We start from the raw sequence: 17982 nt of genomic DNA, 5'->3' as shown, positions 1-17982 counted from the left end.
CAAAATTTTGATAATTTTGACTTTTTTGTTATAATCTCCTTACGTCAAAGTTCGACATTTATCTCATAATTAGATTTTTCATCTCATAATTTTGACTTTTAGGATTTAGAAAGTCAATTTATAGTTAGTATGGAAGAAAATCAGTAAAGAGTGGTAGCATCAGGAGAGTAGGTGGAGACATTTACATTCAATTCAAAACAGAGTGTGTGGTGAAAGTGTGTGAATAATCTGATCTTGCTTCAGATTATAGGGAAGCATCCAACGTCATCCATTGTGAATATTAGGTACCAAGAACATGTGGTTGTTAGTCACTGCAGATACGTCAGAGACACAGGACTTGATGGAATAAATGAAGATTAGGGCGAGCAGATAACTGCACAGGGGCCTCAGACCTCCAAGGTCTTGTGGAGGGGATCTGTGTTCAAATCTAATTTTAAAACGATTTTAGTTCACATCCGTTGGTCATTTGTTGTAAAGTTATGTTTTAACAGACTGCTTCCATTTTTTTTTCTGTTTCAAGTTGTTCACACACAGCAACAACATTGCTACAACATTGCCGATTACTAAATAACACTAAAATACTGGTTTCTGGCTGCTTGGGGGAAATAATGAAACTACCATATTCAGTGGTAGTCAACCCCCCTAGGTGGTGAATCCAGTCATGGACAAGGCAGAAAATGTCAGGTCAGAGCAGGAATGATAAGATGATCCTGACAAACTGGACACTGCAGGAGTTTACTGACTTCAGAAAATGGCAAGAATACAACAATAATGATGCCAGCTGCCATTAAACCTCAAAGAAGAAGAAGAAGAGCATGGGGATGATGTCGATGATGATGATGATGATGATACTGGCCCAGAATATCACCTGGTTAAAGCAAATATTTAAGACAAGAGGTTAGTTTTTAAGTTACATGTTGTTATCATGCCAAATAAAGTAGCCTACTTCTATGTGGAGCAAATTTTGCTCATAAACAAGGAACTTCTTAATATTACAATAGTTCATATAACATACAATTTTGTATAAAGTTTCAAATTACTCAAGCAAATTGATTTTAAATGTATTATTAAGGGTAGAGCAATTCAAATAAAATAGGGTACTGATATATTTACTTTTTTTTTTTTAACGCGTCCGGCCTCGGGAGCGCGCACGTACAGACACGTAATGTGGTGTGTTTATGTCCAATCCGTGGAGTCAGTGCTGCTGCTGTGACCTGCTGCTGTTTAGTTCACGAAATATTTTAGCTGGTTAAAACTCGTATCGGCGATAATATGAAATAATTTTGAAACCGCGGACATATGTGTCCTTGAGGAGCAGGTACACAGAGTGACCCAGCGGAGGTCATCATGGATTAGCCGTAGCCGAGTGGGTTTTCTGACTGACAGCAAGAACTGGGACAAGGGACTGTGGTGCTACTAACGTTAGCTAGCAGCTAAAGCAACTTAGCCTAGACGTTTTGAATCCGCTTTACCGCAGCGACAGGTATTATGCCAATTCATGACAAGTCCTTCTGTGTGTGTCGCTTCATGTGTTGTCTTCCTCTGGCCTTCAGCTCACTTTATATGGCTGTGTTTTCTTAGTTGTTGTTGTGTAGCGTTGGCGTTAGCCCTCAGCTGTCGTTGGCTGCTGCTAGCTAATGTGTAGCTATAGTTATTGCCTCCCAGTGGTGGAAAAAGTATTCAAATCTTTTAACGGTAAGTCGCTTTAGCAATACTAACGTTACAGTGCAAAAAATACTGCATTAAAAAAAAAAAAATACTGCATTAAAAGTAATAGTCCTACACTCAAAATGATACCGAGGAAATACTGAAGTACCAGCACTGGAGAACTGGATCATTTCAGCCTGTTACATTATTTATTCGCCTGCAAAATGGGTTATGTATGTGTAAACTAAAGCAAAACATATTTTTTTTTTTTATCAGTTTATCATGTATTTTGCGTGGGTAATCTTAATCTCCGAACTATAGCTACCACAAAAATAAAATACATCCATATAGAGTATTTTATTGCCATCTGAAATGCAGTGGGAATCTCATAACTCTAACATACTGACTTTAAGTACCAATAACTCAAAACTGAAGTACAGCACGAAGTAGTGTATTAATTGATTAGTAGATTGAAATAAAAATAATCAACTATTCTGATAGTCAATTGATAATTTATGTCAATTTTAAGGCAAAAATACCAACAATTTGAAGGGTCTGATTTCTCCAGTGTGAGGATCTGCCTTTTAAAACAGAATATATTTGAGTTTTGGACTATTGGTCAAATACATAAAGCTATTTGACCACTATTTGATCACCTCAGGTTCTTGGGAATTATTCAGTACATTTGTCACCTTTTTCTTATGTTTTACAGACCAAACTATTTGAGTAATTAATAATGATAACAATAATAATTTGCAGCCTAATAGTTTGCTACTTTCCATCTTTGTTTCTCAAGTTTGATAGATTATTACACAAGTAACATACAGTAAAGTGTGAATTATTTGTGTCACTTTGCAACACAAGTCTTCAGTCGAAATCTTACACACATTACACACCCATGTTGTGCAAACATACAGAACATACACGATCATTCCACCAAATGACAAAACCTATAGTAAGTGTGTAAAAATGCTGATAACTGAAGGGTTGCAAATAGTCACTGTGTAAAGATTATTTTCTCTGACGATCGTTCTCAGCAGAGGTTGTCTGTTTATTTTAGATTCCTTGAGCAGTTTGAGATCCTTGAGAGATTCTCAAGGCACCATGGCTCCCAAAGACATCATGACCAATTCCCATGCCAAATCCATCCTCAATGCAATGAACTCACTTCGCAAGAGCAACACTCTCTGCGATATCACTCTGAGGGTGGAAAACACAGATTTTCCTGCTCACCGGATTGTCTTGGCTGCCTGCAGTGACTACTTTTGTGCCATGTTCACCAGCGAGGTAAAACTAAAAACCTTTTCACCTGTTTGTGAAGTTCTCAAAAATCAAATTCTTTGCTTCTGCTGTACAAAACATGTCACACGTGGCTTGATTAAAAACATTTTTGAGAATAATTTTTCTATTCTCTTTTCAATGTCAGAGTGTGATGTCTGTCTATTCTCATCTCCCTTTTTGGCCTTTCTTTGAGTCTCTAAGACAGTGTTAGACTTTGCTAAATACTTCTCATAAGTTATTTGTTTTCTATGATTCCACCTGATGGTCTCTGTTGTTGTGGCTCTGCAGCTTGCAGAGAAGGGAAAATCTTTCGTCGACATTCAGGGTCTCAATGCATCCACTATGGAGATCCTGTTGGACTTTGTGTACACAGAGACAGTGCTAGTCACAGTGGAGAATGTACAAGAACTGCTCCCAGCAGCGTGCCTGCTGCAGCTTAAAGGTAGGTGTGGGAGTGCCTGCTGCTGATATTGCTGTGAATATGGCGACAGGGTATCTGCAGGTTTTGAAAAGTCTTTCACACAGCATTTGCAAAGGTCCTAAATATTTTCTCTTGCCTGCTGTTGGCTGTTAAGTTAATTATGAAATGTTATTGTACCTTAACACAGGCTGTTGGGAGACCTTACACACCTACTAAACTAAAAGTGTTATTGGACTTGTGATTGTGGATTGTTTTTGATGGAAGTTTTTGATTTTAGCAAAAGCTTGAAAAAGAATTATTCTTTTTTTAAATTAGTTTCTTGATCCATGAATTTTCCAGGATTCCAGGTTGCATTTATTTACTTAATCATATAAATATTGCTATAGACTGCTGGGAAGTACTGATAGAAATGTGATACTATAAAAGATAATTCTGCATCATACTTTCATACCTTGGCCACTAAGATCATGAAACAAGTATTAAATGTCATTCTATGTGGTATTAAAAATGTCCTTAAAAGCCTTAAAGGAGCTATTTATAAGTTTTGCTATTGCTACATAGCTAGCGTTAGCATTAAGAGCTGTTTACTTACGAGTCTAGAAGAAACACTGCGAGTTCAGAATCAAACGTCATTCGTTTGCTCACCGAGAGCCTCTCCAGCAGTGGAAATCAGCGCCAATGTTAACTCTTGTCTCTGTCACGTCTTTACTTCTACTGAAGTTAGCATGCTAACCAGCTAGCCCTGGCCTGTCTTGTCACCTTCCGATAGCGAGTCACTGTAGCCTCCAGCCTGCCCTGAAGATGTAGTACTGCTCAGAGAGGGTGTATTCTAACCTCTTGTCTTACAAACGCAACAATGGCCGAAGCTCTTGTCAAGTGACGATCACCACAAACCGCTCCGGGCAACACACAGCGTTAAGCAGCAAAGAAAACTTACAAATAGCCCCTTTAAATCTAACTTAGTGAACCCACTCTGCAGAAACCCTGGTGCATGGCATGGCACTATTGTTCAAATAAAGTAGCTCAGGCAAGAGGAGATGAGTATTTTTTGGTTGGATTTCAAAGATTACATTTGTTTATGTTCAAATGTATATTTGTTTTCCTCAGGGGTGAAAAGAGCATGTTGTGATTTTTTGGAGAGTCAGCTTGATCCCTCCAACTGTCTGGGTATTCGTGACTTTGCCGAAACTCACAATTGCCTTGACCTGATGCAGGCCGCCGAGCTTTTTTCCCAAAAGCATTTCTCCGAGGTGGTACAGCATGAGGAGTTCATGCTGCTCAGCCAGACAGAGGTGGAAAAGCTCATAAAATGTGACGAAATCCAGGTAGGAAAACCCAACATCATGAGCTTTTCTACTTTTTGGTGTCTAGTGTACTATGGACAAGATTTGTTATTTGAAATACCTGAAACCGATTTGTAACAATACATCTGTGTATATACCTGAAATGGTTTAAATTGATTTAAAGATGCCTTAAAAATGTCTTGATTAAAAAAAAGTGTGAATTGAGCTCAACCTGCACAGCTTTCAAATTGTCTTTCAAACGCAAGAGTGCGAATAGAGACAAGCAAGTACCAACCTGCTGTAATCTCAGTCAGTTTGTCCCCCTCCAGTTCCTCTCAGGTTTGCAGATTGGGCTGACAATGAAATTGCAGAGAAGAAAACCTGATTTAAGTTTACCTTTGTGCTCCGGAAATTCCTGACCCAAACCACATGCTCTGCTTTGTGAAAACACAGTTATTATCACACGATGATTTATAGATCATCAATTCGCTCAAATGCTTCTTCCTGTCATTTTTGTTGTTTTAGAAATAAAACCAGACCATACATGTAAATTACAGTCACGCATAATTAGCCTTCGGTGGAGCTATTCTCGTTGTGTCATGTTTCGCATGTTAAGATTTTAGGGTGAGAATTTGTGGCTTGTTTTACCTTTAGCTGCACTTTCTTACTGTTACACATTGTGTCTCTGAATTATTAATAGTAGATTCATATATAACTTAATAGCTTGGATACATGTTTGCGTCATTAATGAGTATTGTGAAACATCCTTAACTTGAGCTAATAGTTTGATTATCCTGTGGAATTATATCGTTAATGCAGCTCTAATTCTTTCTGCTGTATTTGCCGTCTGCATGTAGGTGGACTCGGAGGAGCCGGTATTTGAAGCCGTGTTAAACTGGGTCAAACACAATCGAAAAGAGCGAGAGCCCTACCTGCCAGACATGCTCGAGTTTGTTCGAATGCCGCTGCTGACCCCGCGCTACATCACAGATGTCATTGATGCCGAGGTGAGCCAGGTGACACGCAGCAGGTTGTAGTGTACATCTAATTATACACCAAGCTTCCAATGAAGGAATATGTGTTGGCATATTTACAACAGTTCCCATCATAATTACTCAAGTTTTGACACGTTTTAGCCCCTCATTCGGTGTAGCCTGCCATGTCGAGACCTTGTTGATGAGGCCAAGAAATTCCACTTAAGACCAGAGCTGAGGAGTGAAATGCAGGGCCCACGCACACAAGCCAGATTAGGTAGGAGTCCCGTTTTCAATTGGCCATACTCATGTCTTTTATATATTATCTTTGTAATCCACACTGACAGCAAAGTGATTTATGGGTCTTTTCAGGTGCCAAAGAAGTCCTGCTGGTTATAGGTGGATTTGGCAGCCAACAATCACCAATAGACATAGTTGAGAAATATGATCCAAAAACGCAAGAATGGAGCTTCCTTCCTGTGAGTACTGAATTTATGAGAAACAGGCCTGTGGTTTTTATTATCTGAGTGGATTTGGCTAATACAGACAGGTTTGTCCTTAACAGAACATTGCACGGAAACGGCGTTACGTCGCCACAGTGTCTCTCCACGATCGAGTTTATGTGATCGGAGGCTACGACGGACGGTCGAGGCTCAGTTCTGTGGAGTGCCTGGACTACACCGCGGACGAGGACGGTGTTTGGTACACCGTCGCCACCATGAATGTGCGTCGTGGCCTAGCTGGGGCCACAACGCTCGGAGGTGAGGGAGTTTCTCTGCCAAATGACTCAGGCCTCCACACGTGTTTCCTCTCTGTGAGATCCACTAAGTACACAATAACTACAGCCACATGTCTCCATTTTGTTCCATCTCATCTGACTCTTGGCAGACATGATCTACGTTGCTGGAGGTTTCGATGGCAGCCGGCGTCACACCAGCATGGAGCGATATGACCCAAACATTGACCAGTGGAGCATGCTGGGAGATATGCAGACAGCTAGAGAAGGAGCTGGTCTGGTGGTGGCAAGTGGACTGATATACTGTCTAGGTACGGAGAAAAAATCTTGTCATATCACGGCTGCAACAAAGGATTTTTTTTATCAGTTGTTCTGCTGATTATTTTCCCAAATGAATCATCCTGTCTATAAAATGCCAGAAAACAGTGAAAAATGGGCGTTTTAATTTCCCAGAGCCTGAGCTGGTGCAGTGACGTGGACCATCATTCCTAAACCCAAAGACGTTCAGTTTAAAATCATACACATGAAAAAAAAAAATAAAAATCAAAAAACATTTCAGGAGGTGGAATCATGTTTGATATTTTGCTTGAAAATGGACTGAAACTATGAATTAATTGATCTTCGTTTTTGAAGATGCAACACACTTTCACTCTAGTCCTGATGGGAGAGTTTCCCTGAGATACTGTGGCACCAAAAGCCACAAACAACAGTTTCAGAAGCTGCTATCTTTCTAAACGACTTTAAGCACAAAGAAACAAGTTGGTTTGCAGCGACATTAAGAGTCACACACACAAATACCCTCTGTAAATATATGTATTAGATTAAAGGAACAGAGAACCCACAAACCTTTTGCAGAGACTCAGAATCTGTAAATAGTGCAGTCAGTATTGCCGACAAGGTGCCAGCTCAGAGCAACGTGGGGTGAGAAACAACTGCTTTAAAAAAGGAAAATGAAAAGAACATCACAGGCAGCGGCTCACTGGCTGCAAACAACACAAAATAAAAACATATTTAACCTCATTAATTATTTCTCACAACAGAAACAAACCCCCAAAATAAAATGTATTCCAAAAACCCACCAGCTGTACCACAGATCTCTGGTCAGATTTCTACAAACCACCCTTGTACACAAAATTCAAGATGTACAACATATGAACAGGTAACGTTTGATTCACATGAATTCGATACATAGTGAAACTCCAGAAACCTCTTCTGCAAACAGATTTACTCGGCGTACACAGTCAGCTCGCTGCAGGTAGCTGCTCTCAGCACGCCACACCAGCAACAGAGCGTGCCACATACGGTCCGGGATAAAGCACAGTCCGTGTCAATGCAATGAATTACAGGTCCTGACCATTTAAGCTCAAATGTGGATCTGACTCCATTAATCCACGGAGAAGAGTCCTCATCCTCAAAGCCTTTTATACCCCACTTTGTCTCACATAATTCCCTGGAAAAATATCAGTCCTTATATTTCAGATCTAGTTCACATTGAGAAAACAGTAAACCTGTTTCCATGAGGGTATTTATGATATTTTTTACACTATTGATTTATCTGAAAGTTATTTCCTTGCTTAATCAGGTAATTATTTTGTTTTATTGAATGTCAGAAAATAGTGAAACATGCCCAACACTGTTTTCTGAGGGAAAACATGATCAAAGCATAAAATTCTTCCAGCAGAGGAGCTGGAACCAGAGAATGTTTGACATGTTTGCTTGAGAAACAACTTCAATTAATAATAATTGAAATTGTTGCAGATAATTTTTTTGACTGATCAATCGTCACAGCTCTAAACTTGTCGTATCCCTAATGTCTCCTCATAGGTGGATACGATGGCCTGAATATCCTGAATTCGGTGGAGCGGTATGACCCACACACAGGCCACTGGACAAGTGTTACACCCATGGCCACCAAGCGCTCAGGTGGGTGAGACAACGGACACAGAGAAGTGGATTTTTACAGCTGACTCTGCGTGAAACCGTTCATCTGACACTTTTATTCTGTTTCCAGGGGCGGGCGTGGCTTTGCTCAATGACCACATCTATGTAGTGGGAGGCTTTGATGGAGTTTCGCACCTCGACTCTGTTGAGGTCTACAACATCAGAACAGACTATTGGACCACTGTAGCCAGTATGACTACACCTCGATGTTACGTAGGAGCAACCGTTCTCCGAGGACGTCTCTACGCCATTGCCGGGTAAGAAAGCGCATCCTGATGTCCTCTTCCCTGTGGCAGTGTGTTTACAGGATGGGTTTTTTTTTTGTTTGTTTTAATAAGTTCATCTTATTATATCTCACATGCCACTTGTATGTTGAGAGATTTATAGCACACTGTGATTATTCCTCCTCGCCATACTGGCCTTGTAAGTAATTGACAGAGTCCTGGTTTTGTGCAAACCTGCATCCAGAAGTTTAACCAAAATGAATATGAAGCTTCAGCTGTCTCAGTTAACCAAATCAAGAGTAGGTTTATTGCTAGAGTTTGGTCCTGCTAATGCAACTATGATGCAGCTCAGCTTGGAAACCATGTCTTGGGTAACACAAACAGGGAATTTCAATTTAAAAACTCTGTCACTTTTGAAATTGACTTTGGCAAATCACAGACTGCTGAAACTTCATATTAGCTTTTTCTTTACATCATGATACATTCTCGCACACACTGGACTGGATTTAGTTGCTTACAGAGTAGTCCTGGCACAAGAGCATCATTTTAAATGTGGGCTAGATTAAAGCTAGATTTTCAGTGAGTCACTGCAGAATTTTAGTGGTTTCAGCAAATACAGTGGTCAGTGTAGACATACATACTGTAAGCTACAATATAATGTGTGCATATCTCTTTTATTAAGCTGTGAAGACCAACTGCAGCACTGCACACTCATTTGAATGAGGCCAGCCCATAAAGCAGTCGTCTGTCCACGTCTTCTGGCAAGATGCTGCATTGGCCAATCAAATACACGCATGCAAACATTTGTGGTAGATTACTGTCCAACATGAACGGCACATTGCTCAGCATTGTTGCTAAAATGATTGCTGATAACTTACCAGAGTATTTTCTAAATCCCGTCTCACAGTGTTATAAATTGTTGTGCAGTGTTGTGATAACGATAATCCTTCAGACTCATGGATCTGTTGCTCAAACTGCGATTCTTGAATCACACTTCGATGTCTCACCAGTACCTGAAGCAACACGCCCTCAACAAAGCAGCCGCTCATCTTTTTTTTTCTTTCTTTTTAATGAAGGGCTGTGTTTGGTCTGTACAAATAATCATTAGCATGCAGCATCAAGTTGATCAACAAGCAAATTTGCCAGAAGCCCTGGAGGATTCAATGAAGTTGATTTTTCAGTGGTGATAAGTGCAGAGAAACTAAAATATAGTGTTAGATAGCTAAAAGTTAAGAATGTAGACTATATAAAGTGTTTCCAGCTTGTAAGTGATGGGAAGAACAGCTTGAGCTTTTGCATGCTTGTGTATTACAAGTCACTTAACTGTAGACGTCATATTTCTTCTAAAAGCAGATTCCAAAGCAGATTTTAGATCTTTGAGAATGTCTTTCCCTCCACTTCACGGTTTGTGTTTACTTTAGTTTGAAATACTTCAAACTTGAAGTAGGGTTAGGAACTGTTGTGCATCAAATATAGGTTTTGTGTGTAAGTGGTTTAAGAGTTAAAAGATCTTCATAGATGATTTACTGGTGTGTTCTGATGCTCAGTTGCAGGATGATGATGATGATGATGATGATGGTGATGATGGTTATTTGTGGCATGGGGCTGGAAACTGCAGTGTTTCTGTTGAATCTTGCAGGCTGGTAGTTAAGTTGTATTTTAGGTTTCCAAGATACAAACAGACAAACACACTTGTAGTGACACTTAGCTAGTTTCAACAGAACATGCTCAGCTGGAACAACAGGCTGCTGCAGGAAAATCACAGTTTAGTAACGTGACTTTGCTCAACATCACCGTGTGGGACATTGTTGATTGTTGTGGTTGAAACTCTCAGTTCCTCTCTGCTTGTCTCGTGTCTCTCTCTAGATATGATGGGAACTCACTTCTCAGCAGTATCGAATGTTACGACCCGGTTATCGACTCCTGGGAGGTCGTCACTTCGATGGCGACGCAGCGCTGCGATGCAGGCGTCTGCGTCCTACGAGAAAAATGATCTTTGTCAAGAACAAGAGCCACAACAGGAAAAGCAGGCAGGAGGACAGGCAGCTAGACTCTGCTAAAATGCCAGTGCAGCAGAGCCACAAAGGGAGATGTTTGTTTGCCAGTATACAAATAGGTTCTCTCTCTCTGGAGAAAAAAAAAGAAAGTGCAGCAGTTTGGGCTGCCACCTCCACTGGACGGTTAACCCTTCGCCACTTGGACCGTGCAACAGAGATTCAGCTTCGCCGTGGTCGACTTCACCTCAAAAGAGGCCTCCAAGGAGCCCATCACCACTTGCATGACTCGTCGGTGGTACTTGTTGCTGTCGTTACCTGTGAGATTATTTTTTCAGTTTGTCTTCAAAGTGCAATATATTTCTACTCATCGTAAGAAAACATAAAAGGATGGAGCACAGTTAGACTCCAGTTGCTGCTATATGCCTTATGACTTATGGCCTATATCGAACGGTGAACATTCATGTTGCCTCCCATTTTACTGTGATGATCGTTGCAGTACATTGGCTAATTATTGAGTTTACTCATTTCGCATTTGCAAGGTCATTAATGGGTCAATAATTCAACCCTTTTTTGTAATTCTTCCAGTAAACAGTGCTTTTAGATTCTATTCACTTTATTACAGAAGGTTTAATACTTATTGTTGCTTTCAGAATATATATTTAGAGATGACTATGTTTTAGAAAATGACTGAATTGTACCAGTTGACTTGATTTATTTTGTCCCTCTATTTGGCAAAACTGAAAAATCACACCGAAGTATGAAGTGCATGAGATTTATTTTATTTTATTTTTTCCTCAGCTTATACGTTTGGACATGTCCATGTGGGGCACAAAGTACTAACATCACTGTTGCCTGGGATGTGAATAAACACACTGAGAACTGGCACATTTTTATCTGTGGTACATCTGAAACACCTGTTCAGTGATGCAGCAAAACAAGATGCTGTATACTCGCTTCACACGTCGTCTGCTGAGTCAGTGGCACCAGATTCATGCTTCCATTTTATCGTTGTACAACTTAATGTGTCCATTTTAACACAAGGAAAAAACTGGATGTCCGCATGCAGCAAAATTACTGGTTTCACTATCCAACCTCCCAATACGTCTATTTTAATAAAGCTCAGCATTTTGTGATATTGGGTCTTTGTTTACTACTTCTTTTTTCAAATGCTTACTGCAGCCATGCTAGCCACTGAAAATGTATGCTACCTGTGTTGTCGTTCAGTCCATCACTTTGGTCCAGCGTGAAATATGGATTCATGGATTGTCACGAAATTTTGTCCAAATATTCATGATCCCCAGAGAATGAATCTTGATAACTTTGGGGATCTGTCTGTATTTCAGTTTCCTCGATAATCGCTCAACCATCAGTTGCTAAACATCAGATTGTTAGCATTGCCATTGATGTTAGCATTTTTAGCTCAAACTACCACTGTGTCTACGCCTGCACAGAGCAGATAGTGGCAGTGGACTGAAAAACATTTCCCTTCCTTTGATGCTCACATTCATCAAATGAATAACACTGGTAAAATGTCCACCAACACTGTTCCTACTGTACCACCAAATGTGTTCATGCCTGTTGGGGGAAACATTATCTGATGGCTAAATTACATGTTTTAAGATACCAGCCCTGGTGTTACCTGGAGAAGAAAGATCTCATTTTTACAAAAGGAATAACGCTGGCAGAATATCTCCCTGTATGGGAAAGTTACCTTGATTTTATCAAGTGAAGCTTTGTCTGACTTGCTTAATGCTGAATAGAGCAAACAGATCCTCCATTTCCAATTAAATAAAGTATCTGAGAACTTTTTCCTGCTCTTCTTGTTGGAAGAAAAGATCAAATTTCACTATTATTAATTACTGCTATTCCAAACTGTATGTATGATTTTACATAAGAGAGAATAGGTGTTAGACAGTTGTTTAATAGCCAGAGAGAGACTAATGCTGAACAGTCTTGTGGGAAAATGGTGAAAAATAACAAGTCAATCTGCATTCCAGTAACAACAGGCCAAAAACATTTTGAAGTAGAGTTGGCTTCATGTGGGAGAAAAGTCATCATCCCTCCTACCCTCCCTCCTACCTACCCCCTCCTTAGTTATCCGAAGCCTGAATAAGCACCGCCACCGTCATACAGATGCACAGGTGAGCCTGTGTGCAGGTATAAAGAGCAGCGTGCAGCGGGCGGGACAGAGCGGGCTGTGTTCAGGGAGACACTTTACTAGTCCCGGGACACTACACAGGAATTACACAGTGTTTTCTGGAGCCTTGCTGAGAAACAATAAACCCACAGCATCCTACACCAGAGCCAACTACTTATCACATCTGGAGCAACATGGTAAGAGAATTACAATCTATTAGAAATGGGGAAACTATCTTTGCTTGTTATGTGTTTATTGTGTACATCGTACTTTTTCTGAAATCTCCACCGTGTTTTGACTGACAAGACATGATTTTATCTAATCTACAAAACCTCCTCAAAACTCTGCACTGAATATATCTGCAGTTAAAGATGTTGCTGTTAACATCCACATCTTTTGAATGCCTAAATAGTGTCCTCATAGGCTATTACTCTTTGCCCTACTCTGGTTTTATGAGTTTATAATCACTGACAGACTGTTTATTGCAGACCACCAGCAAGTGGAGCTCAAAGCTTTATCTTCAGCCTGAGAATAAATCATGCTCTCCTTCTGGCTCTGAGCAGCTTGTAGCCTATTATTTGTGAATATTTAACTTTTTGGAAGTCTTCATTTTTCAACCTTTAGCCTCCCCATGTCTTACAAATGTCACTCAACAGCAAATAATCATCTTGGGGGATGTTCTCTCTCCAGAGAAAACAAGCAGAAATTCTCAACATGTTGAAACATGACTGCTGGAACCGTTTGGGAAATGCAACCGTAAATTGTTGAAATAAGCCTGTCCTGTTTTTGACTTTGTTTACACTTAACAATTAGAAAAGCTGTGCACTAATACAATGAATAATGCAGTGTATCATCAGACATGTTTGCATTGCACACTAAGCTGATATGTATGGAAGCAGAAATAGGCCATAATTCACATAACTGTGAAATGTCATCATTAAAATACAAGTATATGAAATATTTTAATGTGAAAACCATCTGTCTGAATTTATGAGGTTTAAAGGTTTCAACTTGTGCAATTTCAAAAACTTCAACTTGAGTTTCATCTTTTGATTTTGGTTGGCACTTGAATTTTGTCTTTGAAATTGCACAATGTAAAAAGTGATTCAAACGTCATGAATTCACAAATGTTTTTCAGATTAAAACTTTAGTAATACTTTAAATTTCACTGGTATATTTCAGTATTTATCAGTGATTTATGAAGACCTATTCAATTTAAGGTGAAACGTGTTCAGTTGCTTTATAGATTTTAAATGTGAATGATTATTGCCTTTCTTTGCCTCCTTGGTTGAACATCTTTATCTCTTAGAATAAATTTGACTGCCAAGATCCACACATCCATGACCTTTATGTTAAAGACGTGGAATGCTAAACTGGTGGGGTACTTTAAATTAAATAATATTTAAATGTCCTTGGTGTAATATGGTATTCAGTACTTACATTTCACAATTAATTATTCAGTTGCTTCTCAGATTCAAATTCTTATAGTCTTTTTTTTTTTTGCTTCGACAGATGTGCATCTTTATCTGGAATAACATCCACAACCATTATTTTTTAATTTGAAGATCCTAACTCAGTGGATATTATTTATGGATTGTAGAAATAATATTGTAAAGAAACTGTTTATTCATTCCTCTCGGGTTTATGTTTTCAACAGATAGCTCTTCATACAAGTCATTACTGCTTTTGTGAGTCCAAAATGTTGAGAAAATCAACCATAGAGGGTCTTTTTTACGAATGTACTTTGTGCCTTTGGTGTTGAGAACTTTGTTCTTCTTTGGAATCCATATTGTTTTTCCTACACAGAGAGAGTGCATCTCTATCCATGTGGGCCAGGCAGGTGTCCAGACAGGAAATGCCTGCTGGGAGCTCTTCTGCCTTGAGCATGGCATCGGTCCTGATGGCGTCTTCCTGGACGGTCCTACAGAACCGAACTCACGCGAAGATCCATTCAACACCTTCTTCAATACTGGGAGCTCTGGGCGTCATGTTCCACGAGCGATATATGTAGACCTGGAGCCCACAGTGGTTGGTGAGTCATCCTGTGTATGTGTTTATTTTTACACTCCTTATCTCAGTTTTTATTACTGCTTGCGTCGTCCTATTATGTGTGGTTGTATGGATCCAGTGTGAGTGCATCTCCATCCTCATGGGTCATGCAGGTAACTGCTTATGGGTGCACTGGTATCCAAGCAACAAGTGCAGCGGTGGCTCTTTTACCTTTTATTCGATCCTGGCTAACATTTACAGAGGTGTATTATGGTGATAGCAAGTTGCAAGAATTGATTTTAGCCAGCCCTTTTTCCAATATGCTCCTTTAATTTCTGCTTGAGCAGCTTCAAACTTGCAAAACAAAATATTTTCCTGCGTTGTTAAACATCCTTAAAAAAAATTCCAAATCTGTTCAGCCCAACTCTCTGCAACAGCTGCAACACTAATAAATAACACTGTGAAGTCAGATAATTAAAATGGGGTGTAAAAACGATACAAAGAATTATACTGTTTTTTTTCACTTTGTTAAAACCTTTTGGTTTTTAAAACCCTTTTTTAGTTTTGGCACATATTTAACTATTCATCTATTTCATAGTTTTTCAATGCAACATTTCCCACTTTCCCAAAGTTTACATGACAATGAAATGGGCACCATTTTTTTTATTAAATTATAAATTGTACTCAGTTATCAATTTCTCTAATAACCTTTCACAACATTTTGGCAGTTTCAGGGCTCCATATTATATCAAATATACAGTGAAACATTCCAAATCAACACCTGATTTTTATGACTAGACCATTATATTAAATGGAAATGTTTCTGGAAAATGGAAAATAAAAGTTGATAGGGCTGGGGATGTCTGTTTTAGTGCAAAACATCCACATTTGGAGCTCATCTGGTCTGTCGAGTTCAACCAAGCTGCAGTTGATCTTACTGACCTTTCTGAGTAAAACCTTTTGTTTTTAGATGAAGTGAGGGTTGGAAAGTACAAAGAGCTCTTCCACCCTGAGCAGCTGATCTCTGGAAAGGAGGACGCAGCCAACAACTACGCTCGTGGCCATTACACTGTTGGGAAAGAAATCATCGATGGGGTCATGGAGCGTGTTCGAAAAATGGTCTGTAATAATAACAAATTACTGTTAATGCTTTTCAAACAATGACAAAGAAAAGCATTGTCATTGTAAATATGACATTTTCCTTGCTCTCTTTTTTTTGTTTTTTTTGCGCTTAAATGTAACAGTGTTAATAGTGACATATAACAATTGCACTTTTATTGCATGAGCCTAATGCTCACACATCAACATATTAACTTTCTGCATTACATCTGTAGAAAAGGAATAGTTTAACAGGTACTTATTCCTTTCATATCTGTTCATATGTTTACAGGAAATGACTGCAACCAGCCAAGAAACAGTCCAACACATAAACCGCAAAGCCACAAATCGTTAATTTGATGTTTTTGTATAGATTAAATAAATAAGATAAAATGTGTTAGTGTGCGAGCTTTAGTGGTGCGAATGGGCATACTCTGTTACCGTCAGACAGCCTGTTTCTGTTTCCAGTCTTAATGCTAAGCTAAGTAAGCTAACAGTCTCCCATCTGTAGTTTCATATTTAACAGACAGACATGACAATGACATGAGAGTGATCAAGTTAATCTAATGCTCAGCGAGAAAGTGAAAAAAAAAGTCCTTTAATTTTGTAATAGTCAAATGTTTTCATTAAGTCTCACCTCAAACTGTTTCACCCAATTAAAAACTACCAAAAAACAGCCCATCAAAAACACCAAACAACATCAGCATCTGTTCACATCTGTTTTTAGGTTTGTTGAAGTTATTACACATTAGCTGCTCAAACCCTTCATTTACTGTGGATGTCTAAGCCACTTTAACTTCATGGTTAATCTTCAAAAACATGAGCTGATAATTCTCTGTAGGCTCATCACCATGAGTGATTTCTTGCACATTGTCAGACTGTTTTCACATTGTCCTGTAATATATTGCTCATACAATAATCAGATATAGCCCTATTAAGTCACTGGAGACTGTCCTGTCCGTCTGCCCCTCTCACCAGTCGGACCAGTGCACAGGCCTGCAGGGGTTCCTCGTCTTTCACAGCTTTGGAGGTGGCACCGGCTCTGGCTTCACCTCTCTGCTGATGGAGCGTCTGTCTGTTGACTACGGCAAGAAATCCAAGCTGGAGTTTGCCGTCTACCCAGCTCCCCAGGTTTCCACAGCTGTGGTGGAGCCCTACAACGCCATCCTGACCACTCACACCACCTTAGAGCACTCTGACTGTGCCTTCATGGTGGACAACGAGGCCATCTATGACATATGTCGTCGCAACATGGACATTGAGAGTCCCGGCTACATCAACCTCAACAGACTGATCGGTCAGATAGTTTCCTCCATCACTGCCTCCCTTCGTTTCGATGGCGCCCTGAATGTCGATCTGATGGAGTTCCAGACCAACCTGGTGCCATTTCCACGTATCCACTTCCCTCTGGTCACTTACTCGCCCATCATCTCTGCTGAGAAGGCATACCACGAGCAGCTGACTGTGTCTGAGATCACAAGTGCCTGCTTTGAGCCGACCAATCAGATGGTCAAGTGTGATCCTCGTCATGGCAAGTACATGGCGTGTTGCATGCTCTACCGAGGCGACGTCGTCCCTAAGGATGTAAATTCCGCCATTGCGAGTATAAAAACCCGACGCTCCATTCAGTTTGTTGACTGGTGCCCCACTGGTTTCAAGGTGAGTAACATTATGAAGGTAAGAAATGAAACTTGAGATATTTCACCTCTCTGATCGTTCTCTTTGTCTCAACAGGTTGGCATTAACTACCAGCCTCCAACTGCTGTTCCTGGTGGAGACCTCGCCAAAGTCCAGAGGGCCGTGTGCATGCTGAGCAACACCACTGCCATTGCGGAGGCCTGGTCTCGTCTTGACCACAAGTTCGACCTCATGTACGCTAAGCGGGCGTTCGTCCACTGGTATGTGGGTGAGGGCATGGAGGAGGGAGAGTTTGCAGAGGCCAGAGAGGACCTGGCCTGTCTGGAAAAGGATTACGAGGAGATGGGGCAAATGACCCCTGACTATGAAAATGATGATGAGGGCCAAGAATACTGAGCCCTGTGAGGCTCTGCGCTGTGAAGGCCGCACAGCAATGATTTTATCCTGTAATGAGTCAATATTTTAATGTGTATCTTCTAAGCTAGACTTAACCACATTTAATGATGGTCTTTCTCACTGCCTTGTTTTTGTCAGCTTTAGGAAAAGAAGACAAGCTACCCTAAGTTGTATTTGAATTGTGCTGTGAAATAAACTGACTTCTCATTTTCTGTGTGTA

General features: G+C 40.1%; 2 protein-coding genes across 6 annotated transcripts; both read left to right on the top strand.

Annotated features, from left to right (window-relative positions):
• Window positions 1-1164: 1164 nt before the first annotated feature.
• Window positions 1165-11637, top strand: LOC139620994 (kelch-like protein 12). Of its 5 annotated transcripts, none has more exons than XR_011690908.1 (13): window positions 1165-1483; window positions 2708-2934; window positions 3217-3370; window positions 4457-4674; window positions 5490-5639; window positions 5769-5883; window positions 5979-6085; window positions 6172-6367; window positions 6495-6653; window positions 8167-8265; window positions 8354-8540; window positions 10374-10821; window positions 11303-11637. XR_011690908.1 is itself a non-coding variant. In XM_071477131.1 (13 exons), the coding sequence occupies exons 2-13, from the start codon at window positions 1638-1640 to the stop codon at window positions 10498-10500; spliced, it is 1797 nt and encodes a 598-aa protein (XP_071333232.1). In that variant the 5' UTR covers window positions 1190-1483; window positions 1582-1637; the 3' UTR covers window positions 10501-11637. The 5 variants fall into 5 exon arrangements, 3 of the variants coding, with proteins under 3 accessions (XP_071333230.1, XP_071333231.1, XP_071333232.1); XM_071477131.1 differs by adding an exon at window positions 1582-1695 and having other exon boundaries at window positions 1190-1483; window positions 10374-11637; XR_011690907.1 differs by having other exon boundaries at window positions 1198-1695.
• Window positions 11638-12612: 975 nt separating this feature from the next.
• On the top strand, window positions 12613-17982 carry tuba5 (tubulin alpha 5). The gene is made up of 5 exons (XM_071477132.1): window positions 12613-12838; window positions 14448-14673; window positions 15601-15749; window positions 16707-17387; window positions 17463-17982. Exons 1-5 carry the CDS (start codon window positions 12836-12838, stop codon window positions 17760-17762), a joined length of 1359 nt encoding a protein of 452 aa, XP_071333233.1. The 5' UTR covers window positions 12613-12835; the 3' UTR covers window positions 17763-17982.

The sequence above is a fragment of the Trachinotus anak genome, unplaced genomic scaffold (genome assembly GCF_046630095.1).
Source record: "Trachinotus anak isolate AG129_WGS33_773 ecotype Australia unplaced genomic scaffold, CSIRO_AGI_Tana_v1 ptg000004l, whole genome shotgun sequence".
In the NCBI taxonomy this organism is placed as follows: domain Eukaryota; kingdom Metazoa; phylum Chordata; class Actinopteri; order Carangiformes; family Carangidae; genus Trachinotus; species Trachinotus anak.
The sequence above is the reverse complement of the archived record's forward strand: the minus strand, read 5'-3'. Positions and strand labels throughout refer to the sequence as shown.

Coding starts and splice junctions, on each gene's coding strand:
- LOC139620994 (XM_071477130.1), top strand. CDS start 1,638: ATGTGTAGCTATAGTTATTGCCTCCCAGTGGTGGAAAAAGTATTCAAA. Junction 4,675..5,489: donor TAAAATGTGACGAAATCCAG/GTAGGAAAACCC, acceptor GTCTGCATGTAG/GTGGACTCGGAGGAGCCGGT. Junction 6,654..8,166: donor TGGACTGATATACTGTCTAG/GTACGGAGAAAA, acceptor GTCTCCTCATAG/GTGGATACGATGGCCTGAAT.
- tuba5 (XM_071477132.1), top strand. Junction 14,674..15,600: donor CCTGGAGCCCACAGTGGTTG/GTGAGTCATCCT, acceptor TTTTGTTTTTAG/ATGAAGTGAGGGTTGGAAAG. Junction 15,750..16,706: donor TGGAGCGTGTTCGAAAAATG/GTCTGTAATAAT, acceptor CCCTCTCACCAG/TCGGACCAGTGCACAGGCCT.